Raw genomic sequence first — 27,762 nt, 5'->3', positions numbered from 1 at the left:
ATGATACCACTCTAATGGCAGAAAATGAAGAGGAACTAAAGACTAAAGAGCCTCTTAATAAGGGTGAAAGAGGAGAATGAAAAATCTAGCTTAAAACTCAACATTCAAAAAACTAAAATCATGGCATCCGGTTCCATCATTTCATGGGAAATAGAAGAGGGAAAAGTGGAAACAGTGACAGATTTTCTCTTCTTGGGCTTCAAAATCACTGCAGATGGTGACTGCAGCCATGAAATTAGAAGACGTTTGCTTCTTGGAAGGAATGCTATTTATGACCAACCTAGACAGCATGTTAAAAAGCAAAGACATCACTTTGCTGACAAAGGTCTGTATAGTCAAAGCTATGGTTTTTCCAGTAATCATGTATGGATGTGAGAGTTGGACTATAAAAAAAGCTGAGCACCCAAGAATTGATGCTTTTGAACTGTGGTGTTGGAGAAGACTCTTGAGAGTCTCTTGGACTGCAAGGTGATCCAAAGAGTCCATTCTAAAGGTAATCAGTCCTGAATATTCATTGGAAGGACTGATGCTCAAGCTAAAACTCCATTACTTTGGCCACCTGATGTGAAGAACTGCCTCATTAGAAAAGACCCTGATGCTGGGAAAGATTGAGGGCAAGAGGAGAAGGGGATGATAGAGGATGAGACGGTTGGATGGCATCACTGACTCGATGGACATGAGTTTGAGAAAGCTCTGGGAGTTGGTGATGGACAGGGAATCCTGGCATGCTGCAGTCCATGGGGTCGAAAAAGTGACTGAACTGAACTGATGGTCTTTCTAGTAGTCATGTATAGATGTGAGTGTTAGACAATAAAGAAGGTTGAGTGCAGAAGAATTGATGATTTTGAACTGTGGTGTTGGAGAAGACTCTTGAGAGTCCCTTGAACAGCAAGGAGATCAAACCAGTCAATCCTAAAGGAAAATCAATACTCATTGGAAGAACTGATGCTGAAGCTGAAACTCCAATATTTTGGCCACCGGATGCGAAGAGACAACTCATTGAAAAAGACACTGATGCTGGGAAAGATTGAAGGCAGAAGGAGAAGAGGACGGCAGAGGATGAGATGGTTGGATAGCATCAATGACTCAATTAACAAGAACTTGGACAAACTCTGGGAGATAGTGAGGGACAGGGAGGCCTGGTGTGCCACAGTCCATGGGGTCACAAAGAGTCAGACATGACTTAGTGACTGAACAACAAGGAAAAACAGACCCTCTCAGTTCTCTCTGTGGGTCTCTGTGAGTAGCCAGGTCAAGGCTTTTGCCTGTAGCGGTTCCTTGCCTGGCTGTGCTGGCCTGGGTCTCACAGCCTGACCCCCACTTTGTTCTTATTTCCCACTCTCTCTCTCCCCTCCTTTGGCCTCTCATGGGTGCTATTCACACAGGGCTGAGGGTTAACATTTTCAGATTAAGATTTACTTGGCAAGAGGCAGGAGTTGTATATATAATAACTCACCTGATGACCCCTGTAACATGGACAGGTAGTGAGTGTCGGACAGTATTTTGTCAGTGTCCAAAATAATGTTCTTCCCACTAGGCCTGGGCTCTTTCCTCCAGGAGAGCAATGATGTCCCTGCCTCCCTCTGGCTCTAGAAAGTGTTTATCTAAACCAAGAGCTGGGCCTACGATCGTGGGATTTTCAAGGCTGCCAGTGCCCTTCGGGCAGCAGGACCCTCCCTTGGCCTTGCCTGTCTTTTCAAGGGCTCTGGCCTGGCACACCCCAGCAAGTGGGGGCTTCCAAATGTCACTTAGCAAAGATTTAAAAGTGCCTTCCCCTTCAAGGTCACTACCAAAACTGAAAAAAAGGATCCAACCCCAAACCTCCCACTCCCAAAGCCAGACTTGCTTGTGTTTATCGTCTCTGTGTCCTGTAAGCATTCATCAGAAAGCCTCTTTGGCTGGACACAGAGGAAATAAAGGTCTCTGTCTCCCACACAGAACTCTGAGGCTGAACAAAGGCAGAACCACAAAGGCACACGTCTGCTTCTGTTCTCTTTGCCTGGAATTTAAAAACCTGTTCATTAGACCTTTTTCTGGATGGCTCACCAACCGCCTATGCGTTTTATTTGAAGATGGTCACATGAGTTTTATGATATTTTTGCCTTGCATGCATTTAACATTGCTAAGTTATTTAATTCAGCCATGCCTAGGTCTTCTCTCCAAGTTCTGAAGGTGCTTCTTTGTAATATTTCTTACATCTGAACCTGTTTTTCAGTTAGCTCACACCTTCTCTCTTCCTCCCTGAGTATAACCATTTATTTAGCATCAAGTGCCTAAATAAACTGAGTGCCAAGGGACCCATAAGTTTTTTCTTTTGCCATAGTCTTGGGAGTCTTGTGGACACTCGCCCCATTGGCTTTCAGATCTGGGTGTTCTGGGGGCCTGTCCCTCAGGTGGGAGTCTTAAAAGTTGTGGGACTGGATACCTTGTTTCTAACCCAGTGGGACCCATTTTGGACTTCCAGCCTCCAGAACCCTGAGATGATAAGTTTGTGTTATTTTAAGCTACTAAATTGGTGGTAATTCCTTGCAGCAGCAATTGGAGAATGATACAAAGAAGTGAAGGGGCATCATGGAAACAGTTTGGAGGGGGCACCATGGCAGTCTGGAGAGGGCCCATCTGGCTCACAGCTTCTGTTCAGCCTCAGCCAGTATTTCTTAGAGGGAATAGAGGGACAGAATCATCAGATTCTTCAAAATTCCAAATAAGGTGAAAATACAATTTCCATGTAAAAAAAAGTTGTAGAGGGGGGCCTAGATGTGTGGTTCAAATAATTCACTCCTCAAAAACAGTGAAATCACCCCCCTTTTAAAACTGAAGAACTAGAACGTCAGCTTGTGGAAGCGAATCGCTCAAGGTCACATAACTTGCCAGCAGTAATATTCCTTCCTTCCAACCTGACTTGCATTAGGAAAAAATTAACTATATATGTGAACTTCAGAAGGCAAGACAAATTAACTATCAAGTTACTACTCTCAATTACACCCAGAAAACAAATATGCCCAAGATAGTCTATGCCGGAAAGATCCTGGTGGCCTAGAAGGTGTCAGGGCCATGCAAACATCGCACTTGAGCGAACTGAGCAAACAGAGGCCCGGAATTACAAAAGACGCTCAAAAGGTCTGGTGGTTAAAAAAAATAGTTCCACATACCATAACCAGAAAGTCTGCTTTTTGAGTAAGAGTTATTTACTCAAAGTCAGGACAGCCTCTACCCATTCATTTATTCTTTAATTTGTTCATTCATTCAGCAGAGTTCCATAAACATCCCTTAAGGAGCTTACGTCAGCCATAGAGACAGGGGAGTAACCAGTAAATAAAAGCTATTTGAGATGGAATGAATTGGAAGAGGCCCCAGTAAAGAATTAGGAGAGTATCCAAAATGAATAATAACAAATAATCTTCCTGGGCACTCATTACGTTCCAGGCATTTTCTAAGTGCTTTACACGTATTCATTTATTTAATCTTCACAAAACCTTTGAGGAGAACAGTAGCCTTCTCCCTACGTTTACCTTAGAAAATTCAGACGCAGAATGGTTTCATCACTCACCGAAGATCACAGAACTAATAAATGGGTTTAGACCGTCTGGCTCCAGGGCTATGGAGCTGGATGAGATCTTTCATCATCTCACTCCAGCTGTTGGGAAGATGAGGCAAGTGTTGAGGTCGCTTCTAACCAGAGGAATTGGGGACGGCTTTGTGGAAGAGGTGGTATTTGGGTTAAGCCCTGAAGGTGAAGGGAAAGAGCATTCCAGGTTGAGAGGGGAGATACAGAGATGCAAAAAAAAAACTGTAATGGGGGTAAGCAGTTGCTAGCAGGATTAGGCGGACAGAGTGGGTGGGGAGGGTGAGATCTAAGTTTCATATTATTCTGAAGGTGTTAGGAAGTCAGAGTTTTTCTGAGCAGGGAAGGGCTCCATTCTAACACTTTCTATGTATCCCTTCAATCAATACTTACTAACATCTAATTAAACACCTGTTTGAACAGTTAATTTAACACCTAATATTGAGTGCTGGTAGAGGGGAATTGTTTCTGCTATCAAAGAAGTACACCTTAATTGAAGGCGCAGGAAATAATACTTCAAAAAACTGTACCACATTAAAAAATATGACAGGAGGTGTTCCAAGGCAGTACATGAGGAATTGGTCAACAAACCATTTTGTGAAATTTGGCAAATTTCAGGGTCTGTTAGTTCTCTCTCTGGCTTGGGTTGAGGGTTTGCAAGGGCAAAGTAGGGGAGCAGTCTGGGGAGCCAGTTGGAGAAGTTCATGGTGCCACATAAGCGGCTAGCCCTTGAGCTACCAAACAGGAACAAAATGGTTAATGTTGGATCTGGCTCCCTAGCACCTTATTCCTAATCCACATCATGGCCTAGGGAGAGGAGAGCTCCCTGTAATCAGAGGCTAGGAGGAAAGCACTGGCTGGAAATAGGAGCCTATTGATTCCCTTGATTCAGAGTGAGAAAATTCCAAAGCCTCTCTTCCAGACTGCAGTCTAATGATCCACATATCACTGGGGAAAACTGTCCAAGATTTGGAAATGGACAGGGGAGATTACTAGGTTTCCTTTCAGTGGAACGCTTATTACTGCCTGCTGTAATCGCTGTGATTTTCTGATTCTATAGGTTTATGCAATTTGATTTCTTATTGGCCAGGCTATTTTTCTGTCTCTGGAGGAGTTGAAGTAAATTTGTAGAAAAAATTATAATAATGCAAACGTTTCTCGTTTATAGCAATGCAAGTGAATTTTGTCTGGTGAAGATACAACTGATTTCTCTTCTGTAGAAAAGGTAACCCCACACATTACATTTTATTGCATGAAGATATTAACCAGTTTTACATGTATTAATAGAACCATTTTATCTTTCCTCATTGCCTCATCCTCAAATTCTCCTTTGAAACAGTCTTAACATCTTTCTGGTGCCTTCATTCATTTCTGGGTACCAGTAAGATGCCCCCTAATTAATCTTTACTGTGGGACCATTGTATTTTTACATTAAAAAAATGATTAAAAATCATGCTTTAACACTGCTAATTCCTGCAGGTTTTCCAGCATCTAAGATAATCAGAAGAAAGGAAATGCCACAGTTTCCATTAGTGAGCCAAAAGTTGTTTCCAGAAATTCTGAGATGCTTGTTGGCAATTTTTTGAGAATTCTAAATGGAGTTTTAAAACAAATGCTTTATGAGAATTTAGAAAGAAAAAGGAAAAAACATTTACTATTATATTGCCAATTACTGCACTAGGTGATTTACATATATTATCGTAACCCTTGGGAAATCTTTGAACTAGGTATTATTGTCCTAATTTTGTAGGTGAATAAACAGGAAATATTTGATTAAGTATTGTAGCGCCTATCTGCAGATCAAATCACATAAGTGGAAAATTACAGTGATGGTTCATAAACCACGGTGGTTAAAAGGGTACATGGTAAATAAGGGTATAAAATTCAATAAAAGATGTGAGTGAAAGGACAACCAGCAAGACTAAAGTCCTGAACAAGAAAAACTGGTGGCAGTGCTTGGGCGGGAGCTCTTAAATACATGGGTACGGCTTGAAAGCTTCTTTAGATATCCTGTTTCTTTAGACCTCACCTCACGACAGACCTGCCCACACATCCACCCTCTGCTGTCTGCTGGCCTTCCTGAGCAAGAGAGAGGGAACTTAGGACCACGTCAATGCCTGCCTTCCTACATCACTCTCAAAGGGATTGTGTGGTCCACTCCCGCAAGGCAGCCCCACTGACCATGTGGCTGATGGAGATGAAGCAGCTTCTTAGAAAGACTGGATCCACAGATCCACTGCATCTGCGATATTTCCTCTCTCAACTGCAAGATCTGATGCAAAATGGCATAATGCTAAAATTGTAAACCTGGGTTGTTGCATTCTTCTATACTTGCCTCATATCTCATACAAAATAAGTTTATCATTAAGTAAAAAAGGAAAATCTGGACGGAAAAAGGTTTAATTTATTAGTTTTGATTTTGAAGTGAAAGTTGCTCAGTTGTGTCTGACTCTTTTTGACCCCATGGACTATACAGTCCATGGAATTCTCCAGGCCAGAATACTGGAGTCGGTAGCCTTTCCCTTCTCCAGGAGATCTTCCCAACCAAAGGATCGAACCCAGGTCTCCCACATTGCAGGTGGATTCTTTACCAGCTGAGCCACCAGGAAAGTCCAGTTTTGATTTTGAGCCACCCCTTAAGAGCAGAGACAGAGGCAGAGGGAAAGCAGGGACGGGTCCAGGTGTGCCTAATTAGCTGAACCATATCACTGCCCTGCTGCTGCCAGACCCCAGGCTCTTCTCATCCGTGTGGCTTCCTGATCAACAGTGCTTTTTACTTCTACTTTATCAACACTCCTGTTTTTGGACACCATCTCCTCAAAACGCAGGACAACTTTCGGGAGACCTTTCAAGCATAAGATCTGGGATGGCCCCAGGAGTCTCTTCAGGCCTCATGTCCTCCTCTGACTCTCGAGTCCTGCCTACAGGTGTCACCCACCCTACCGTCCGTGTCTTCTATGCCTCCTCTCTGTGCCTGCGTGCTTTATTTTATATTCTCATGAACGTTCCCCCATCAAAGACACGTACACATACATACAGCCCAGACTAGTGTGTTAGGGGTTCTGCAACTTACTGACATATATTTCTTGATAGAAACAGAGCCTGGGGCGGGAATTTTGCCTGACGCTGACACATCTCCTCTGCCTCTGGAAGCTGCCACCGTAATCAGGTAGATGGGAGCCACCTGTTCCTACTCCCTCATTACATTCTAGGGCGTCTGCTCAGGTGTTTGAGGAATTTGGGCCTCCTGTTCCAGTGGCACTGGGACACAGCTCTGGGAAAGCACCCTTTGTTCCTCCCCAAGATGCCTGTTTCCTGAAGAGTGGAGAAACTTCTACTGGTTGCATTCAGAACCCGCTGCTGTTTAAAGCAGGTATTGCCACTGTTTGATAAAAGGAGCATGTGTGTAAAGGCCTCCAAGCTGGTACAGTGTGGGTGGTTGGGGGAGCCTGAAGCAGCGGCGGGGAGAAGGCCCTGCCCACGGGCTGTTCCTGGGACACTTTCCGGGGCCTCTGTCTCCCTGTCACTGTTACTGGGGGAGCCTCACTCAGGTCGTCCTGACACAGTCTGGTGCCTCAGGAGCCCTGTCTTCTCCCTGTGTTCCCTCCATGGGTGCTTAAGCTGAAGGCTTGACTTCACTCTCACCTGGCACCCAGGTTGCCTTCCCGTCCATAGTCTATGATGATAAGCTGGGACTGTCACCTCCCCCAGCCCCGACCTAGGCACCCAAGTCTGCACTTGGCCCTGGCAGCTCCCCAGCTGGCTCCCTGTCAACAGAGGCAGTGCGGCCGGTCTGCCGCACCCTGTTCTTTATGAATCTCCTCATTCTTCGGGCCACCTGCTCCCAGGCTCACATTTATTTTCTGAAACCCTGAGCTGTTCCCGCCAGCCTTCCCAGAGAGGCCTGGTCATGAGGCTTTGGGCATTTCTGTTTTTAGTTCTGGGCTCTGAGAAAGGAGGAGAGGGCAGCCTTTCTCTCTCACTGAGGCCGAGGGCCAATGCCAGGCAGAAAGGGGGACACAGAGGGGCTGCTGCAGGAGAATATGAGTGCGGGCAACGGGAGGGCCAGACGGCCCTGGACTCTGGGTGCCCTGGACCTGCGGGCAGGGGTAGATGGGTCGGGAAACCTTGAGATGGGGTAGCTTGCGGCCGTTTGGTGCTGGTGGCTGGGGAGGATCCACACGTCCTAGGCTACCGGGGTCAACGAGGGGCCTGGGAAGATCACTGATGGCTCTTAGGAGAGCCGTTTCAGGAGTGTGGCAGGGCCTGAAGACAGAAGGGGAAAGTCAGGAACGAGTGGGCGGTTGGCAGGCGGAGACCCTAAGTGTACCCCATTCTCCAAATATGCTTTCACGAGGAGGGAGAGGCGGGGCGCTGACATGCAGGGGACATTAACAGGGAGAACTGGTTTGCACTGGTTGTGTTTGTTTTTGCCCTAGAGACACATGCAGATACTCAGAGAGGAAGCCCTTGGAGAAAGGGACAGGCTGAAAAGGTGTTACAAAGGACATATTGACAAAGCCCAGTCCCCAGATCACACTGCAGGTGGGAGGGAGGCAGCCTGTGGAAGCACAGGTGTGACTGACGGGCTCAGGTAAGGCCCGCTAAGGCCCTTGGCTTAGAGTCTCAAGGTGGCACCTCCTATGCTCTCCCCAAAGCTGAGTGTCCCCCAAAGTTGAGTCTCGCCATTTTAACAGGGCCTCTCCTGAACCGCAGGGCAGCCTTGTGAGAAGAATGTGGGCCCTTCAGGGGAAGGAAGAGGGTGAGTCACACACACACACACACACACACACACACGACAGCCAAACCCACAGAGCAGGCATGAGTCATGAATTTTTCTTTCAGTCACCTATAAGGAAGAATTAGATGGAAAGCAAGAAAACACCCAGGGTTAAAATAGACCCTTGTCCTTTCTAACCTGCCTCCCATTGCACAGGGGCAAAGGCAGAGCAGAAGAAAGCCTCCAGTCTGGACTTTAGTGCACCCTGACTAGGTGTCTTGGTAAACACACGACAGAGCTTCCTAACCAGTGCAGCAGGTCATCCACTGATCCTCTCAGCCCTGGGAATGAGTAGGGTCTGGGATCCACGGCCTTGCCTGGTGCTCAGAGCTTAGAGCTCTGCCAGCCTGTTTGTACATATTGGATTGGCCCAAAAGTTTGTTCAGGTTTTTCCATTAGATGTTATGGAAAAACTGAACGAAATTTTGGGTCAACCCAATAAAAAGACACTCTAATACCTGCTGAATGAATGACTGCCTGAATGTATTCATTTTGATGCATATTAGAAAAAAGATCTATAATTAGCATGTTAATCCTATTAAGATCATAAAAGGCACCATTGAATGAGTGACAAAGTGTATTTACTGTGCACTGGAAAATGTATATAATTAGCAAGTTAAACCTATGGTTTCACAAATATTATCTAGGACAAGGCTACATTTAGAAAAAGAATTGATTTAAAGTGGATTTCAGGAGAAACAAAGCAGCATAATTACAAGCAGATCGGACAGGCAGTCATCAGACAACATACACTGTCTCCACCACTGTGGTCACCACTCATGAGGGCCTTGTCATCATTCTGTCTGGGTCTGGAGAGAGCAAGGAAACTCACTGAGCGTCAGGGGCTGCGTGTACATTTTGCGTTGGTGTCTCCTTCCACTTGGTACCAGCCTTCTGAATGTTACCTCTTCAGAGGTACTGTCAGCCTTAGAAAAGTTAAATAACTTGTCCAAGATCAGTCAACTGTAAATGACAGAGGCAGAATTCAAGCTTGGCTCCAGCTGACTTCACAGCCCCACTCCTGTCACTATCTTCCAGGCACGAAGAAGAGTGAGTCAGTCTACAGCAAATGTTCAGCCTAGGGTAGGAAGAAGGAGGGAGTTTCCTTGGAAGGTTCTCTCTCTCCATGAAGTCAGTGATGGGTCCATCTGCTGAGCCATGTGGGGGATTTGAAAAGAAAACACCCTAACTGCTAGAAAATGAAAAGAAATAAAAGAACTGGGAAAGGAAGAACCTTAGAAAGGGCGGAACACCCATGGCATCCCGTGTCAGGAACTAATACTTGTGGATTTGTTCTCTGCAAGATACCTTTACACTTATCCCCACATTCAGGGGGAAGTCTCAAGTTTTCACAAGTCCCCTCCTTTCCTGGAGTAGGTACTCGTGTAGCAGGTTGAATGGTGGTCCCCTGTGTTGGTCAGGGTTCTCCAGAGAAAGAGAGCCAATAGGATGTATTGATTTACAAAGAGAGAAAGAGGTTTATTCTAAGGAATTGGAAAATGTGATTGTGGGGGCTTGGCAAGTCTAGAATCTGATGGGGGAAGTGCCAGGCAGAGACTCAGGGAAGAATTGCAGTTGAGTCCAAAGGCAGTTAGGCTGGAGACTCAGGAAGAGCAAATACTGCAGATGAAGTCCAAAGGCTGTCTGCTGGCAGAAGTGTCCCTCCTGCTCTGGGGAGGTCAGCCTTTGTTTTATTCAGGCGTTCAACTGATTGCGTGAGGCCCAATCATGGAGCATGGAGGACAATCCCTGAATGATGTTTGAGCACATATCTAGGCACCATGGACCAGAGAAACTGACACATAAAATTCACCCCCATCACATCCCCAAAAAGGTATATCCACGTCAAACCCTTGGAACCAGTGGGTATTACCCTATCTGAAAAAAGTTTTGGGAACTAGGTATTTGATCCTGGACCATCCAGGCAAGCCTTTAATCCAATGACAAGGGTCCTTACAGGAGACACACAGAGGAGAAATGCACAGGAGGGAAAGAGGCCACACGGAGACAGGAGACGGGAGTGACAAAACCACAGTCCAGTCAGCCCCTAGAAGTAAGAAGAGACTAAAAATGTTTACTCCCCTGGAGCCTGCGGAGGGGGTGCAACCCTGCCAGCCCCCAGATTTTGGACTTACAGCCTCTAGACAGAGGGGTACACTTATATAGTTGGAAAACACCCAGTCTGCAGTGATTCCTTACAACTGCCTCGGAAAACAAATTCAGCAGGGCAGCGGCGAGTGCCTCTCTCCCTTGCTTGCGTGCTGTGGTTCCTCAGCCTCAAACTTGCACACACAGAAGGAAGGCGAGAGGCAGTCTTCCCCTACTCCTTGTTCTTTTTGGGTACTTCAACTCCAGGCCCCCAGTCCCGTAACAGGACCCTTAGCCTCTCTTCTCCATCTCCTGCCCAGGCCGCACTATGCCAAAACAGCTCAGTTCTGCTTCCCCACTGCTAGCTGGCATCTCTTGCCTGCTCAGCACCCCAATCCCCTGTGCCTGCTTCCTCCCAGACTGCCTGTCCCCAAGGACATGGTTCTGATTGTCTCACTGGAGTACTTTATCCTTCTACTCAGCCTTGGCCCCACCTGCTGGTACCGTCACTCAGGTCAGCAGCATTTGTCGTGTGTAATCTAGGAATCAGACCTCCTTCAAATTTCTAGAGGCACCTAAAAGTCTCTGCCGTCTGTAATTTACCCTCTGCTCAGTAATTTCCCATCTCCTCCTCTCCTGGAACACATGGCCTCTGGCCACCCTTTCTAGCAATCTGCTTTGTACCTGCTCCTCCTCTGACTTTTTGGGGGCAAGGGTCCCACTGTGCAGAATATTAGGACCAGCATCTAATCGTGGGCCCTCTTTGAAGTGTTATTTGTTGATCTTTCCTATGGAAGAAGCCATAGGCCAAACGGAAGTAAGGCAGGGGCTAAATTTAACACAAATTTGGAGTTACAAATTGTTATTTCATCAAAGCTGTATGTTATTTCATCAATACAATGCTTAGCTATGTTTGTATAAGAAAAGATAAGAAACAATGATGTAATGTTTCCCAACCTAGAGTAGTTAAAATTTACATAAGTGTTAACAGGGTCACCAGAAAAACAGGAGGAGAGGCCTGATTTTAAATCTTACATCTTAAAAAACAAATCACATTGCAAAAGCCACTTTAATAATCAAGATATTTCATCAGTATAGATTTGTATTTATTTGTCAATGTATCATATTCTTTGAGTACGAGTATGCTTTCTCTACATCTGAATTTCTTTTAAAAAATCCTCTTTCATATCTTTGGTATAGTTGTTCTCACTTTCAGTAATCTAAAACATGTTGAATCACTTTTAATAGTTCAAATAATCTACCCTAGACATAAATCATGAAGATTAAGACTGAACTGGGAAATTCCCTGGCGGCCAGTAGTTAGGACACGGTGTTTTCACTGCGAAGTGCCTGGGTTCAACCCCTGATCAGGGAATTAAATTAAGATCCCTGATCTAAGAGAGCTAAGCCACCCAGTGCAGCCAAAAACACAAAAACAAATAAAAAGACTGAACTGAACTTCAGCTCCAAAAAGGCCATTCTGTCTGTCTCAGCTTTCTTTCGCCATCTCATGAATACTTTATCCTAGCCCATTTTAATTTAATTCACAATTCATTGAATGCTACTATATTTATTGAGTGCTGCTATGTACTTGGGGCTCCCCTTGCGGCTCAGCTGATAAAGAATCCACCTGCAATGCAAGAGACCTGGGTTTGATCCTTGGGCTGGGAAGATCCCCTGAAGGGAAAGGCTACCCACTCCAGTATTCTGGCCTGGAGAATTCCATGGACTATATAGTCCATGGGGTCGCAAAGAGTCGGACATGACTGAGCGACTTCATTTTCACTTTCACTTTCATGTGCTTGGCACTGTGCAGATTCTGGAAATACAAAGATGAACAAAATAGCTGTGGTGCTCCTAATGGAGTCTACTCCCAGTGTCAGCCTGTTGAACTGCTGGGTACTGGGGCAGCAGTTCTCAAAGTGGTCTCAGGACCCTTGGTAAGGGAGGAGGAGTCCCTGAAAACAGCTGTGTGTGAAGCCCAAATGTATTTCTGTGTTCATCATAATACAGATTATTCTCATTTTTTTTTTGCAGTACTTAGGGTCTATACGGTTGCTGTGAAGGCCAAGGTAGTGAATAACAAACTGTTCATTGCATCTAAGAGAAGCAAAAGATTAGGTTCCTGCAAGCCTCTGGTCACAACATTTTTGTCAACTGATTGATATATAACCTTGTTTGGTGTGTGTTTCTGTTTAAAAGACAACTTACTGCGAGAGAATGGGAAACTTTGAGGACATCTCCCATCTACTTCCCTACCTTCCCTGGGAGATTATCATGGTATGATTTCTCAGGCCTTCCAGGTTCTGAGGAGGAAGGGGCTTCTGCCCCAGTCCCCTCAAAATAGGTCTTCAGAGTGTGAAACTCCTTGCTGCAGCCTAGAGCAGGCTTCAGCAGTAAGATGTCCCACATCCCACATTGCAGTCTCTGGGCCCTTTTTGTCTCTGTGTTGTCATTTTTGGTGTCTGTACAGGGACCAAGGGAGTTGGCACCCTAAAAGTAACTTGTTGTATATTTACTCTTCAACCAGCCAGGCCCATCTTTGGCCTGATGCGTGCTTAACAAATATGAGCAACCGAAGGGCAGCTGTTGCATGAATTGCCTGCCCAGGGACACTGCTCACAGCTGAGCCATGGGGCCCCCAGAGCCACAGCCTGAAAACTAGCCATGAAACTATTTCCCAGGTCAGCTCTCAGTGCTGGGCTTTACTGATAGAGACTAGAAAAGAAGGGAGAGGACTTTTTAAAACAGAGTTTTTATGTGAGAAAAAGCAAACTGGATGTGAAGAGATGAATGGGAATGAAGAGTGGACATTAATCAGAAAATGCTGCTGAGGGTTATGAATACCCTTCATCGTATTTGGGAAATGTAAGAAAATTTTTGAGTCATTTTAGAATTACTCTTTGGTGGTCCAGCTGGTTTCTCCGGTTGCAGCACTGCTTCAAGACCAGACCATGGTTTGCTTCAGAGTCCATAAATACTGATATGTAATGATTAACTAGGAATTTCTGTGCCTGGAGGGGAATCCATGATGCCTAACACTCCTGAACTTCCCAACCAAATTGCAGGAGACAATTCTATTATTTTTTATGTAATTATAAATTCCATAAGCTTTCTACATGTAAATATTTCAGTGGAATTTCTTAGTAGGAATATTCCCATCATTTGCTATTGTGCTCAGTCGCGTCTGACTCTTTGCAACCCTAGTCCGCCAGGCTCTTCTGTCCATGGGATTTTCCAGGCAAGAATACTGGAGTGGGTTGCCATTTTCTCCTCCAGGGGTTCTTCCTGACCCAGGAGTCGAACCTGCAACTCTTGCATCTCCTGCATTGAAGGCAGATTCTTTACCTGCTAAGCCATCAAGGAATCCCATCATTTGGGGCAGAAGAAATTTTTATCGTGCAGGACAATTTCTGACATTGCAAAAAAGTTCTTATCCAGTAAAACTAAAAGCATCTGTTGCTCATTGTGACAAATAAAGATTATCCCCCCCATACACATTTTGTAATACATCCCTTTGAGGTATGGAACCGCCTCCCTTGAGAATGATTGCCACCCAGAGGTAGACGGAGAATACCTGGGAATTTCAGCTCCAGCCTCCCTCAGCCTAACCCTGTCATAATGTTTATTTCACTCCTGCAGTCATCTTGATGGTCTGAGTAAAGGGGCCCCATCCTGAGAGGCATTGTTATGAACTAAACATTTGTGCCCCCCAAACTCACATGTTGAACTCCCCCCAAATATGATGTCTTGGGAAGTGGGACCTTCACTGGGAAGTGGCAGGAGCATAAGAGGTTTTGTGTTTCACCGTCACATGTGATGCTTGCTCTGGATTTTGGTTGTTGTACTTTAATGAGTTAAGGAAGTTTCCAGATATCCTACATGACAAAAAGAGATTTTCTCTTGGTTTCCATTTTTTTAAATTGGAAACAGGTGGAGCAAACACTTTTCCAAAATCTAATTTTTGTAATTTTTCTCTTTTGTTAATGTAACAGATCATATCAAAAGACCTCTAAAGCTGGATCACCCTCACAGTCCAGAGACCAACATTTGGTCGTTTGGTATCATTCTTTTCATACATAGTTAGATTTTATGTACTATTCTTTAAGTCAACTTCACTTCTCAGTTTGTGCCCGCCTGTGATAGTTCAGTAAATGTGCTAGCCTGTGCTCAGCCATATGCTCCCCCACTCCATTCATTCATTTTTAAAAACAGCAGTATAGAGTGTTCTCTTCTTAAAAACTGATTATTTTTTTTTGGCTGTGCAGCTTGCAGGATCTTACCTTCTCAACCAGGGATAGAACCCCAAGCCCCCACAGTGAAAGCTCCAGACCACCAGGAAATTCCCCCAAATAGATTACTTCTAATCTTAGCTTTCCTTAAGTAGAATGTACAGTTATGTGGTAGATAAGGCTAGGACGGTGATGTGTTCAAATGAACATACACCAGTGAAATCAAAATAAATCATCAGCTTATATCCCTTGCCACCAATCTGGCTATGGGGGGGTCCCTGAGCCCCCAAAATATAAGATTCCTCCCTTATAAAATGTATCAACAGTTTTCAGTCCTGATGCAGCTTAGATAAAGTGCAACGGTACTGATTTTCCTTCAGTCTCAGGAGACTAAGGGTTTTAAGTATCTTGAGGCCTGTGACTGTGAAGGAACCTTAAATTCTCTTGTTTAATCTCTTTATTTTCCTTCTTTGCTCTAAACAATACATCAGTAAATGTTTTGCCTGTGTGTGAACCAATATGAAGAACACTATTGAGATTTTGATCGTAGATTTTTGTTTCCACCTTTAAGAAACTCAGAGGAAGAAAATTTTTCTAGTGGAAAATAAAATCATCAGATAGAATAGTGCATCCAAAACAGGAAACTAACACTCAGACACTGACTGTCCTACTTCTAAGCTACTGTCCCAGGCAGACAGGAAGAGTTGAGAGTCACATTTTTTTTTTTTTCTTCCTTTTCAGAGAGGCGGAGCTCAAGATTTAGTTTGAAATTCAGACGGCTATTTATGACTGCTCTGTGGTAGTTAAACCAAGAGAACAAACGGCTGCTCTGCTCACTGATTCAGACACCAGATACAGAGCTCTGGGATGGAAATTAACGTGTATCCTCACCATGCCTTGGGCTTTCCAGGCCCCCATGTAAGTAACTTAGCGATTTGATAGAATTTTATCATTGAAAATGCAATCAGGGAAAAAAAGGAGAAAATGGTCAGGAGGAAGAGGAAAAGCTTTGGTTTTAAATCTATCACACCTAGAAGTTTTTCTAATGTGATTTTTTTTTTTTTAACTGCTGACTCCTGGTAGCAGTAATTCTTTGGTTGCTAGTTGTCTCTAAGTTCCTGTGTTGAAACTCACAGCCTCTTAACAATTCTAAACAAAAAACCGAAAATGAAATATTTCCATAAGATTCCTGATGCTTTCCTCACATAAAGAGGGTAAGCTTTTACTTTTTGAAACATCTGCTTCATAAATGTAGTTTTTTCCCATAAGTGCAGTGTTTACTGCAATTACTTTTATTTTTTCCTTTGCTTTTGAAACATGGTATATAGAGCTGCCTGACTTGTAGTACTTTTTCTCCCAGCTATTTACCTATTGACTGACTATACTGGTGAGGGAAGTACATTTTTTAATTTAATTAGTATCTGAGCCAAATTAAATGGAAATTACTTATGTTTATCTATATATAATATATATCATATCATATGCTATATTATAACATAGCTTATTTAGCCTCAAATTTTTACTGAGAAATATGGAAATGCAGATGTTTCAGAAAATCATCATCACAATTCAGTTTGGTGATTTATTAAAAAATATGTCTATATATATTCAATTTAAAGATCATTTATAGCTAAGGAATTGATTTATAAGCACCTTTCAATCAAATTATGTCATTCTTACAATTATTTTCAACACAGTCTACTAGTTATATCACTAATGCCTAATTTCAATTTATCTTCTTCAATGAGAATTTATTATTTTTTAATAGCACTTCCATTTAAATTCAGGGTCAGATTTTCTGATCTTCTAGTTGGAACTTTGTAGGTTTTTTTTTTCCTCATGTCATCAATGAAATGTGAGAAATGGTTGTCTCTGGTTACAAAGTTACTCCTATTTTTCAAGTGACTGCTTTTTTAAAATTCACTTTGAAATGACCATTTCATCTATCTGCCTAATGTTTGGTTGTTCTACCACCACATCAGCTGTGAAATTTCACATGGAGTATGGCAGCTTTCAAGTCACTCTCCCACTTGATAGTCCAACCATGTTTTCCAATACTTCTCAACAGAACTTCTCCTGTCAGGGCTAGTCTCAATCCCTCCTTATTATCTTCAACCACACTGTATTCTCATCTAGGAAAATGCTCATGTAAACTGTAAAATGGGTAGGATTTCATGGCAGACTGAGTTTGAGAAAGAAAAGAGAAGTCAGGAGCAGCTCCCAGGTTACTGGGAGGGTGACTACCACCACTGAAAATTAGAATGGAGAAAGGCCAGGTGTGGGAGAAGAGGAAAACTTCACTGCGGCAAACTGAATTGAAATGCCCATGGAACACATGCGGAAAAAGGTATCCTAAAAGGAGTTGGATATTTGGATTTGGACTGAGAAGGCTGGGCCACAAGTTCAGATTTAGAAATAATGTTAATGGTTGTTTTTTAAGCCCCGCAAGTAGATGAGATCACATCGTGCACTAAAATGAGATGAAAGGAAGGCTAAATAGGGAAGCCTAGGAACCTTTAAGTAGGGGTTTGGTGACATATAAGCCTAGGAACCTTTAAGTAGGGGTTTGGTGACATATAGCAGACAGAGAAATTGGAGGTGGGTGGCAAATCAGGAGATATCATGAAGCCCAGGAAGAAGAAAGCTTTGAGAATAAAGCAGTGGGGACTTCCCTTGTGTTTCAATGGCTAAAACTCTGAGTTCCCAATGCAGGGGGCATGGGTTCCATCTCTGGTCAGGGAAGTAGATCCCGCATCCCACAAATACAGATCCCGCATGCTGCAACGAGGGCTGAAGAGCCCGTGTGCCGCAACTAATGCTCAGCACAGTCAAATAAACTGATTAACAACCACAACAAAAAAAGATAGAGCTGTGACCATAAGTGTAAAGAAGGGGTTAAGAGAATAGAAGGTGGAGGGCAGAGAAGATTCTGTGCAATGGGCAGTTGGATGAAGTGAGCTGGAAAAGAGGGAACCTGGCCAGGAAACACCACCGTTTATTGTAACATAAGGTGCAATAAACTGGGTTTCCACGGAACTTTACTCCTCATGCAATTAAACAATGTCGAAGAGTCTATTTAAGACTTATGTAACTACTCTATATAAAATATTACAGAAAGAGTTCTGAACTGGCCAAGAGTAAAAGCATAACAAACTGGGAGCCAGGAACATAATAAAAATCTGGTGAAACAGGTAGGGCAAGAAATGTAGTTGGCTGCATTAGGCTAAGAGTGAACAGTGTATTTCAAGACAGATACACATTTTATTGGGTGAGTTATGCCTATCACAGGTCTGTCTCTCCAACCCATCTCTTGCTTCAGTCCTCAATCACAAATTCAACGTATCCAGATCAGATTTCATTTTCTTCTCACTTACTCCAGTCCATCCCCAACCTGCTTCTCTACTTCAGGGACAAGCACTGCCAGCTACCCCATTGCTAAAAGTGGAAACCTGTGTCATTCATTCTTTTCCATTGTCATCTTTTCCATCTCATCTCTGCCATCAAGTTACATTCATTTTTTCTTCACATTCTTTTTTTTGGACAGGAAAGTATGATTTATTGGTGGGCGTGAGTAAGGAGGGAATAGTGTCAAAGCTCTCACGAGTGCAGGCCCGCTATTTGTCCAGAGGGTCACGATTAGGAATGTATTTGACCCCACAGTCATCCAAGACGAGCCGCTTTTCTGCCACCATGTTTTCAAATTCATCCACATTAAACTGAGTAAATCCCTACTTCTTGGAGATGCAAGTCTCCTGGCAGCCCAGGAACTTGAATTTGGCCCTGTGTAGGGCCTCAGTTGGGCTTCCCTGGTGGATCAGACAGTAAAGAATCTACCTGCAATGTGGAAGACCTGGGTTTGATCCCTGGATTGGGAAGATCCCCTGGAGGAGGGCATAGCAACCCCCTCCAGTATTCTTGCCTGGAGAATCCCCATGGACAGAGGAGCCTGGAGGGCTACAGTCCATGGGATTGCAAAGAGTTGAACATGCTGCTGCTAAGTCACGTCAGTCATGTCTGACTCTGTGTGATACCATAGATGGCAGCCCACCAGGCTCCTCTGTCCCTGGGATTCTCCAGGCAAGAATACTGGAGTGGGTTGCCATTTCCTTCTCCAATGCATGAAAATGAAAAGTTAAAGTGCTCAGTTGTGTATGGCTCTTTGCAACCCCATGGACTATAGCCTACCAGGCCCCTCTGTCCATGAGATTTTCCAGGCAAGAGTGCTGGAGTGGGTTGCCATTGCCTTCTCCCAGTTGGACATGACTATGTGACTAAGCACAGCACAGGGCCTTGATCATGTACACCTTGTTCTGCAACTTGGACATTATGATTTTGCCAATGTGGACCCTGGCCACTCTGCCCTGGGGCTTTCCAAAGGCACTACACACACCTGTCTGGAACCTAGATTGGGGACAGCATGTCAATCATAAATGTCTACTGGAAAGGGCTGTCTCCAAAATACCTTAGGGCAACCTGCACAGGCTACAGGCTTCCAACACTAAGGAGGCTGCTGTTTGCAGCCCTTGCACACTAGGCCCCCATGGGGAAAAGAGAACAGTTGGCTCAATGGGCTGCAAATCTCTACATTCTTTTGACTCCATTCTCTTGCTTTTCAGTCCCACCACCACCACTACCGTACTGAAATAGTGTTCTTAACTGGCCTACCCTCTCCTAGTTCTTCCTCCTCTTCCCTATCCATCTCCCACAACTCTAATGAAGTAAATCTGATCAGGTCCCTCCGTGACATAGCTGGCTAATTAAAAAAACCTCCCAGTTCCACTGATGAGAAAGAAGGTCTGACCTGCTTAGCATGACATCATGCTAACAAGCCCTGCCCTACATCTTGGCTGACCCAGCCTAACCTGCTGACCCAGCCTTGCCCCACATCTTAGCTGCATCTCAAGACTTTCTGCCTCCTCACATCCACCTTCTAACACTGCTAAGTTTCTCCTTGTTCTTTAACTCACCATGTTCCTTTACATTTGATTTACACTAAAGCCTGAGCAATAGTATTGTTCTACTAAGATCATTAGCTTGGGTGCTGGAAGAGGGCAGAATGGGAGAAGTTGAATATAAGTGATTAGGACCAGCCATAGAGAAATGAATAGAGGTGGCCATGACCTTCGTTAAGAGATGTGATCCTGCATTGAACTCAGTGCTTATTAGACTGTATTTCTTAAATAAATCACAATTCAAGGGAAACAAGTATATCTAATAGAGATAATGTCAAAGAATTTGTAATTTGATGAGAGAAATAAGACATAGAATGAGGCAACTAATGTGACTGATTTTTCCTAGGTTCATTATAAAATGTCAGATTAATTGCTTTACACTCATAAATATATCACTGACTCAATGGACATGAGTTTGAGCAAACTCCAGGAGATAGTGAAGGACAAGTAAGCCTGGCATGCTGTAGTCCACAGGGTTGCAAAGAGTTGGACATAACTTAGCAACTGAACAGCAACAACATACATATATACAGACATTCAAAGATACTAGATAACTAATAATATATTAGTATAATATTAGTATAATTAACTGATCAATGTACTAATTAATTAGTATAACTAATTATAATTAGTATAATGCTAATATAATATTAGCATAATATTAGTATTAGTATAATAATAATATATGTGAAACATGGTGGCAGGAAAGTGGATCATCCTGGATGGCTGTGGGATCAAGACAAGTCCTACAGAATTTGGAGGACGACAAGAGTATTTGGGGATAGAGTGTTCAGGTTACATTTACAACAGAGATAGAACTTGCAGCCTGAGTAGGGCATACGTAGCAGGAGGAATAACCTTCTAATTATGGGAAATGACACAAACAGAGGCAGAAGAGGATGTGTTCAGGGCAGAAGAATCTGGGTAGGGGAATTATATTGATAAGGACAGGAAGAGGTCAGGGTGTGATTGTGGGGTCCCTTCAATGTGTACTTGACCCCTCGGCATACCTACATACTTTACCTAGCAGAGAATGGGTACCACTGAAGTTGTTGTTTTTTTTTTAGTCACACCTAGTTCCCTGGCAATGGATGAACCTGTGCCTGCAGTGGAAGCACAGAGTCTTAACCACCGGACATAGTGAATGCAGTCTTTTAAGCAGATTAATCAGGCAGTAGTGTGCAGGACAGATTAGAAAAGAAAGGGAATTCAGGCTGAAAGAGCAGTAGCACAGTAATCTAGGTCTGAGATGTCATAGTGTTTTATTCTAAGACACTATTGAATAATAGGTTTTTGTAATAAAAAGCTCTACATTAAATGTCTACACTGATTATACAATTTTAGGTATATAAAATTACAAAAATGCTGGCATCTCAGAATTAAGAACATAAGATAACGATCTGAACTAAGGTGATAATGAAAGGAATGAGAAGAGTAGATGCAAAAAAGAAAAAATCTTGAAGAATTTGGATATTAAAAGTCAAAGGAGGTTAAAATAAGATTCCATTGTTTTGAGTCTGAATGAAAGTGACAAATTGTTACCATTAAAAGAAGTGGCAAAGTCAAGAAGTAAAAAACCAAACTAAATTTTATGTAGAGTTGGAGGTGAGGAAATATCTAAGCCAATATAAGATATTGGCTTAGAACTAGGAAGAAAGATCAGGCCAGAGTATTATCCAAGGAATTACCTACATACAAGTCATAGTTGGGATGGAAAGCTGAGAGTGAATGACATTCTGAAAGACCAAGTGTGTAGAAGACCAGTGGGAAAAGGTGTCATTGCAAGGGAGTGCCCACATTTCAGGACAGAAAGGAGGGTAGGAGAAAAAAAACAGAAATTATTTGAAAGTTTGACTTAGATCCAGAGTAGGAGCATGGAAAACATGAGGAGAGATTGAGGTCTTCTTTTCACGCTTAGAATTTATTGTCGTTCACCATGTATATTTGAGTGTGTCTTAAGTATTCACAGTCTGGGCTTCCCTGGTGACACAGTGGTAAAGAATCTGCCTGCCAGTGTAGGAGATGCAGGAGACATTGGTTCGATCCCTGGGTCAGGAAGATCCTCTGGAGGAGGAAATGGCAACCCACTCCAGTATTCCTGCCTGGAGAATTCCATGGACAGAGGAGCATGGCGGGCTACAGTCTATGAGGGTCACAAACAGTTGGACATGACTGAGCATGCACACCTCTAAGTATTCACACAGGTATGAAGAAGCCCACAGTGGCATCCAAAGGAACGTCCATGTGGGCCTGCACCTTCATCCTTAGCTGGATGCCAAGTACTAACTGTGGGCTGTTCCTCAGCTCCAGAGGTTCTGGACATATACCTGGGCTGGTTCCTCAGCTGTTGTGAAGAAATCATGAGATTTTTCTGAAGGTTTATTCCTTAGGAGATCCTTTAAAGTCCAAAAGAACATACTTCCCACATTACTCTTTGATGAGCAGTTATTTAGGAATGTAATTTTGTTAATCCAACTTTTTATAACAGGATCAAAGTTAAAAACGAACTAGTTTCTAACACTTTTCCAGTTCAGCTGGAATAACTTTGCCAGTTCAGCTTTCTGGATCCTGCTGGTCAGGGATGACTGAGCTCTCTCTGGCTTAGCTCATTGCCCTAGCAAGACAGATAAGAAACAAAAGTATTTATTAGTGCAAAATATGATACTTTCATAGCCCACAAAAATACATTATGAAATTGTCCAATGAAGGGCAATATTTCACAAAAACACACACATGGTCATTGTATTTATTTGTACTTTTCTTCTATAATTGGGAAAACTAGCACAGGCATGGCTCACCATGGCAGGCACTCTAAAAAGCTAATTGGCTGACATGATTAGTAACTGGGGATGTGAACAGTGATGATATTATCCCCAAATATGAACCTGAAAAAGGCTCCTCTTCTTGTCACAAATATTTTAATCAGGATGTTTGTAAGCATATCTTATAGTCTCATGCTCTTACAAACCTGAAGTTGACCCATACAGTTCGTTCACATTGTTACTGAATTATTTTCAGCCAGTATAAACAACTCTCACATGACTTTCCCAAGAGGAAAAGAAGTGCTTTCTCCTCTATATAGTGAAGCCTCATCAGTGTCACAGAAGTAATTCTCTCTTGTGAGGAAGTACCCACCTGACTTGGTTAGGCTGTAAGCAATCTGGCTTATGCAGTGATACTTCTTTGTAAGGTGTGCTTTATCTCTTTATATACTCAGGAGACTCTGACAATTAAAAGGTCATGGCTGAAATACAGAGTGGGGTAGAGGGAACAGCTAAGGCAAGGATATTTATTAAACAGAAACATCCAGATAATATGGTGATTAATTGCTCAGCTTTTCCCATCTGAGGTCGATTTCTTCATGATACGGGCCAAGAGCAGGAATGGCAAGTTCATGTCACCATTTCCACCTCTTTTCCACACACATCCCACCCACCCTCCCCCCTCCCCCCAAAAAACCCACGTGGAAGACACCACAGTTTTTTTTTCCATTGGACTAAGTCTCGGAGTTTGGTGTTAGTATCTTCTGACTCCAAGGAATAGGGAACCTTAAGAAAAAGAGGGTTTATTTTAAGGATACACATAGTTTGAAGTCAGAGAGTTATTTAGGATCCAAGGCAAGTCAGAGACTGGATTCTTGCCCTATGGCCCCCCTGTTCAACCTCTCGTAATATATCTGTGCTCCCATTCCTTGACTGACCAATCTTCTTTATATTCCACAGTCTAAATGCTTCAGAGAGTCAGTTTAACATGCTTCCTTAATTACCATTGTATCTATTACTAAGCACAGCTTTGGTTCCAGGTTCTGTCATGGGTCATGGATAGGCAGCTCTTGGTTAGGCAGCCCATGGATACTGGTACTTTTTGTCTTTATCTTAGTGGTAGTTATCCAAGTGTGTTCAGTTCATGAAAACCCAAAATTCAACACATGCTTGTTATGTGCAACTTTCTTTGTTGTATTTTAATAAGTTTATTTTTTTAATTATGCCAAACTGATCTCATTCTCTTTTTTGAAGCACATCAGAAGAAAGTCCAGGCATATATGTTCATTTTAAAGATATCTTTAAAAATTTTCTAAGACCATTATGTGTAATTCAGAGAGATATGGGCTGTATAGTAGTTATGTCAATTCTTAACAACTTACCCAAAAATTGACAATTAAGATCACCCTGAAGACAGTTTTCTGTCATGATGTATGCGGGTTCTCCAGTACAGAGAGGAAATGTAGGTCGAGTATGTGGGATCAAGGGCTGGGCTTTTCTGCTTAATAGCTGTTTGACCTTAAGGAATTTTTCCTTCTGTGCTTCAGTATTTCTATCTATGAAATAGAGGTGATAGAGTATACATCTTAAGATGGTTAGGGGTACTGAGTGAACATAAAGTGTTCAGAATAGCAGGCTACTAACATGTGGGCAGAGAGGCTTTATCATTAAGGTAGAGTAGATGTAGAGGTGGGTAGAGGTAGAGCACTGTATCATTAAGTCACCAAGTTAAAGAGCAATACAAGTCCCTGTTAGGATAAATGTGCCCAAAGTGCCAGATGAACATCTGTCAGGGATGCTGTAGAGAGATCTCTTCTGTTAATGAGAAGGCTGAATTAGATCATCTCTCAAGGATTCTTTGGTGATCTAATTGTGCCCTGAATACTAAATTCTGTTTATGGAGTAATTCTATAGTTTCTCACTAAGAAGGGCTGGAGTCACCCATAACAAAATGGGTGTGCTTTGGAAACATCTGAGAACCCGGAGAACCAGTAGCTCATCCATCTAACGTTAGGTGAAAACATGAGAAAGTTCAATAGCCCCAAGCTTGTGTAAAACAACTACCTGTAAAACTGAAGAATCAAGAAAGAAACAGAGAGGTTTGTCTGCTTCATTTCTTCTTTAAAATGACCACCTGGCTTTAGCCATCATCTGGAATGTACTTTAGGCTCAAAAGGAACAAACATACACCTTCAGTGATTTGCCAAGAGTATCAAGGTAACTGCCTTGCTTTGTTTGCAATAAATGTTTGCTAAATTTTTAAAACTCTGATTTTATTACATTACAAAGCCATCAGTACTTTTTTTGCAGTTTGTAGAGCCCTCAGATTAAAACCAAAGGAAATCAAACCAAACAAAACATAATGACTTGAGGAGTGGCCAAGAAGATGGAGCAGGAAGACCTGGTGTTCACCTCCTCCCAGAGGCACACCAAAATTGCAATTATTTACAGACAAAGTAATGCTCAAAATTCTCCAAGCCAGGCTTCAGCAATACGTGAACCGTAAACTTCCAGATGTTCAAGCTGGTTTTAGAAAAGGCAGAGGAACCAGAGATCAAATTGCCAACATCTGCTGGATCATCAAAAAAGCAAGAGAGTTCCAGAAAAACATCTATTTCTGCTTTATTGACTATGTCAAAGCCTTTGACTGTGTGGATCACAATAAACTGTGGAAAATTCTGAAAGAGATGGGAATACCAGACCACCTGACCTGCCTCTTGAGAAATCTGTATGCAGGTCAGGATGCAACAGTTAGAACTGGACATGGAACAACAGACTGGTTCCAAATAGGAAAAGGAGTACGTCAAGGCTGTATGTTGTCACCCTGCTTATTTAACTTATATGCAGAGTTCATCATGAGAAACGCTGGACTGGAAGAAACTCAAGCTGGAATCAAGATTGCCGGGAGAAATATCAATAACCTCAGATATGCAGATGACACCACCCTTATGGCAGAAAGTGAAGAGGAATTAAAAAGCCTCTTGATGAAAGTGAAAGAGGAGAGTGAAAAAGTTGTCTTAAAGCTCAACATACAGAAAATGAAGATCATGGCATCCGGTCCCATCACTTCATGGGAAATAGATGGGGAAACAGTGGAAACAGTGTCAGACTTTATTTTTTTGGGCTCCAAAATCACTGCAGATGGTGACTGCAGCTATGAAATTAAGACGCTTACTCCTTGGAAGGAAGGTTATGACCAACCTAGATAGCATATTCAAAAGCAGAGACATTACTTTGCCAACAAAGGTCCGTCTAGTCAAGGCTATGGTTTTTCCTATGGTCATGTATGGATGTGAGAGTTGGACTGTGAAGAAGGCTGAGTGCTGAAGAATTGATGCTTTTGAACTGTGGTGTTGGAGAAGACTCTTGAGAGTCCCTTGGACTGCAGGGAGAGCCAACCAGTCCATTCTGAAGGAGATCAGCCCTGGGATTTCTTTGGAAGGAATGATGCTGAAGCTGAAACTCCAGTATTTTGGCCACCTGATGTAAAGAGCTGACTCATTGGAAAAGACTCTGATGCTGGGAGGGGTTGGGGGCAGGAGGAGAAGGGGACGCCAGAGGATCAGATGGCTGGATGGCATCACTGACTCGATGGACTTGAGTCTGAGTAAACTCTGGGAGTTGGTGATGGACAGGGAGGCCTGGTGTGCTGTGATTCATGGGGTCGCAAAGAGTTGGACACGACTGAGCAACTGAACTGAACTGAACAGACAAAGTATCCATAAGAGCACCCTGCTGCTGCTGCTGAATCACTTCATTCATGTCCGACTCTGTGCGACCCCATAGACGGAAGCCCACCAGGCTCCCCCATCCCTGGGATTCTCCAGGCAAGAACACTGGAGTGGGTTGCCATTTCCCTCTCCAATGCATGAAAGTGAAAAGTGAAAAGGAAGTCGCTCAGTCGTGTCCGACTCTTAGCGACCCCATGGACTGCAGCCTTCCAGGCTCCTCCGTCCATGGGATTTTCTAGGTAAGAGTACTGGAGTGGGGTGCCATTGCCTTCTCCGAAGAGCACCCTGAGGACTAACAAAAAAGGTCTTCTAAAAGCTAAAGTTACAAAGAAGGAACCACAGTGAGGAGGGGAGGAGGGGAGGAGATGCGGTTAGTCAAGACTCATGTCACCCAGGTAAGTGATGCACAACTGGGAGGATAATTACAGTTGCAGAGGTTCTCCCCCAAAATCAGGGGGTCCAAGCCCTGCATTGGGCTTCCCACCCCAGGGATCCTGTAATGGGGAGACCAGCCCCCAGAACATTTAACTTTGAAGGCCAGTGGCACTTTCTTTAGGGAGACCCAGAGAGTTATGGGAAATAGAGACTCCACTCTTAAAGGGCACACACACAATCTCACACACTCCAAGATGCATGGCAGAAGCAGTCATTGGAAAGGAGCCTGGAGCAAACCCACTTGCTGATCTTGGAGAGCCTCTTGTAGAGGCAGGAGGCAACTAAAACTCACCCCAGGGACATAGATGCAGCCATTTCAGGGAGGTCAACCTACCAGGAGGGCACTGGCGCTGGCAAGCACCACTTTAGAGTCTTCCCTGTAGCTTATTAGTGCTGGAAACTACTTGCCCACCAGCCAGTCAGCAGCAGTCCAGGGATGCCTGAGGCCAGGTGCCCCAGATGGGCAGGGTCTTGACCTCACCCCCTAGCAGAAAGGACTCCTTGAGGCTCCAGCCTTGCGCCAGGACACACCCTCACCTACCAGATGGCCCAGGACGCAGCCCCACCCACCTAGTGTGTCTACATCAGCTACAGAACCTTCAGCCCGTCAGTCAGGGATCCCAGGACACAGCTCCACCTGTGGGTTGACACTAGTCTTGGAAAGAGGCCTCACCCACCTCTGGTAGACACCAGCTCCGTGAACACCAAGACCCCGCAGCCAGCTGTGTCAGGACCTGGTGCACAGACCAGCAGGCTAACACCAACTCCAGGAGCAGCAGGACCTGGCCTCATCCACTAGTGGATGGGCGCCAGCCCTGGGAGCCCTGGGCCCAAGCCCCACACACCGATGGGCTGCCCCACGCTGGGGTCACACGGACCGCTGCCAGCCATGTCAAGACCAGGCCCATCTGTTAGCAGGCCAGCGCCACTTCAGGGTAGATTAAAGACTTAAACGTAAGACCTGAAACCATAAACTCTGGAAAGAAAATAGGCACTACACTCTTTGACACTGGCTTTAGCGATTTTTTTTTGGATGTATCTCCTCACAACAGAGGATGAGATGGCTGGATGGCATCACTGACTCGATGGACGTGAGTCTCAGTGAACTCCGGGAGTTGGTGATGGACAGGGAGGCCTGGCGTGCTGCGATTCATGGGGTCGCAAAGAGTCGGACACGACAGAGACTGATCTGATCTGATCTGATCTGATCTCCTCAG

At 43.8% G+C, this 27,762-nt stretch overlaps 1 protein-coding gene and 1 non-coding gene across 8 annotated transcripts in view; one reads left to right on the top strand and one right to left on the bottom strand.

The window, feature by feature from the left end:
• Positions 1-6,777: 6,777 nt before the first annotated feature.
• The window catches only part of GNE (glucosamine (UDP-N-acetyl)-2-epimerase/N-acetylmannosamine kinase), a 67,670-nt gene continuing 46,685 nt past the window's right edge, over positions 6,778-27,762 (top strand). For 6 of the 7 annotated variants that reach the window (XR_015169890.1, XR_015169891.1, XR_015169886.1 and 3 more), the window contains exons 1-2: positions 6,778-6,938; positions 15,407-15,583. Coding sequence is in view for 3 of the 7 variants with exons in the window: in XM_086415847.1 (XP_086271973.1) it covers positions 15,533-15,583 (51 nt within the window). In the remaining 4 variants the exon portion in view is untranslated. The remainder of the gene's footprint in view (positions 6,939-15,406; positions 15,584-27,762) is intronic. The other variant, XM_086415850.1, reaches the window with a different exon arrangement.
• On the bottom strand, positions 19,111-19,242 carry LOC147367169 (small nucleolar RNA SNORA70). Its single transcript, XR_015132200.1, has one exon. It is a non-coding gene; the product is annotated as a small nucleolar RNA SNORA70 (small nucleolar RNA).

The sequence above is a fragment of the Bos grunniens genome, chromosome 8, assembly GCF_055505025.1.
Source record: "Bos grunniens cultivar Pamir isolate PY7600 chromosome 8, Bosgru_T2T1.0, whole genome shotgun sequence".
NCBI classification, from domain to species: domain Eukaryota; kingdom Metazoa; phylum Chordata; class Mammalia; order Artiodactyla; family Bovidae; genus Bos; species Bos grunniens.
Note: the sequence above shows the minus strand (reverse complement) of the source record. Positions and strands in the feature narration are given on the sequence as shown.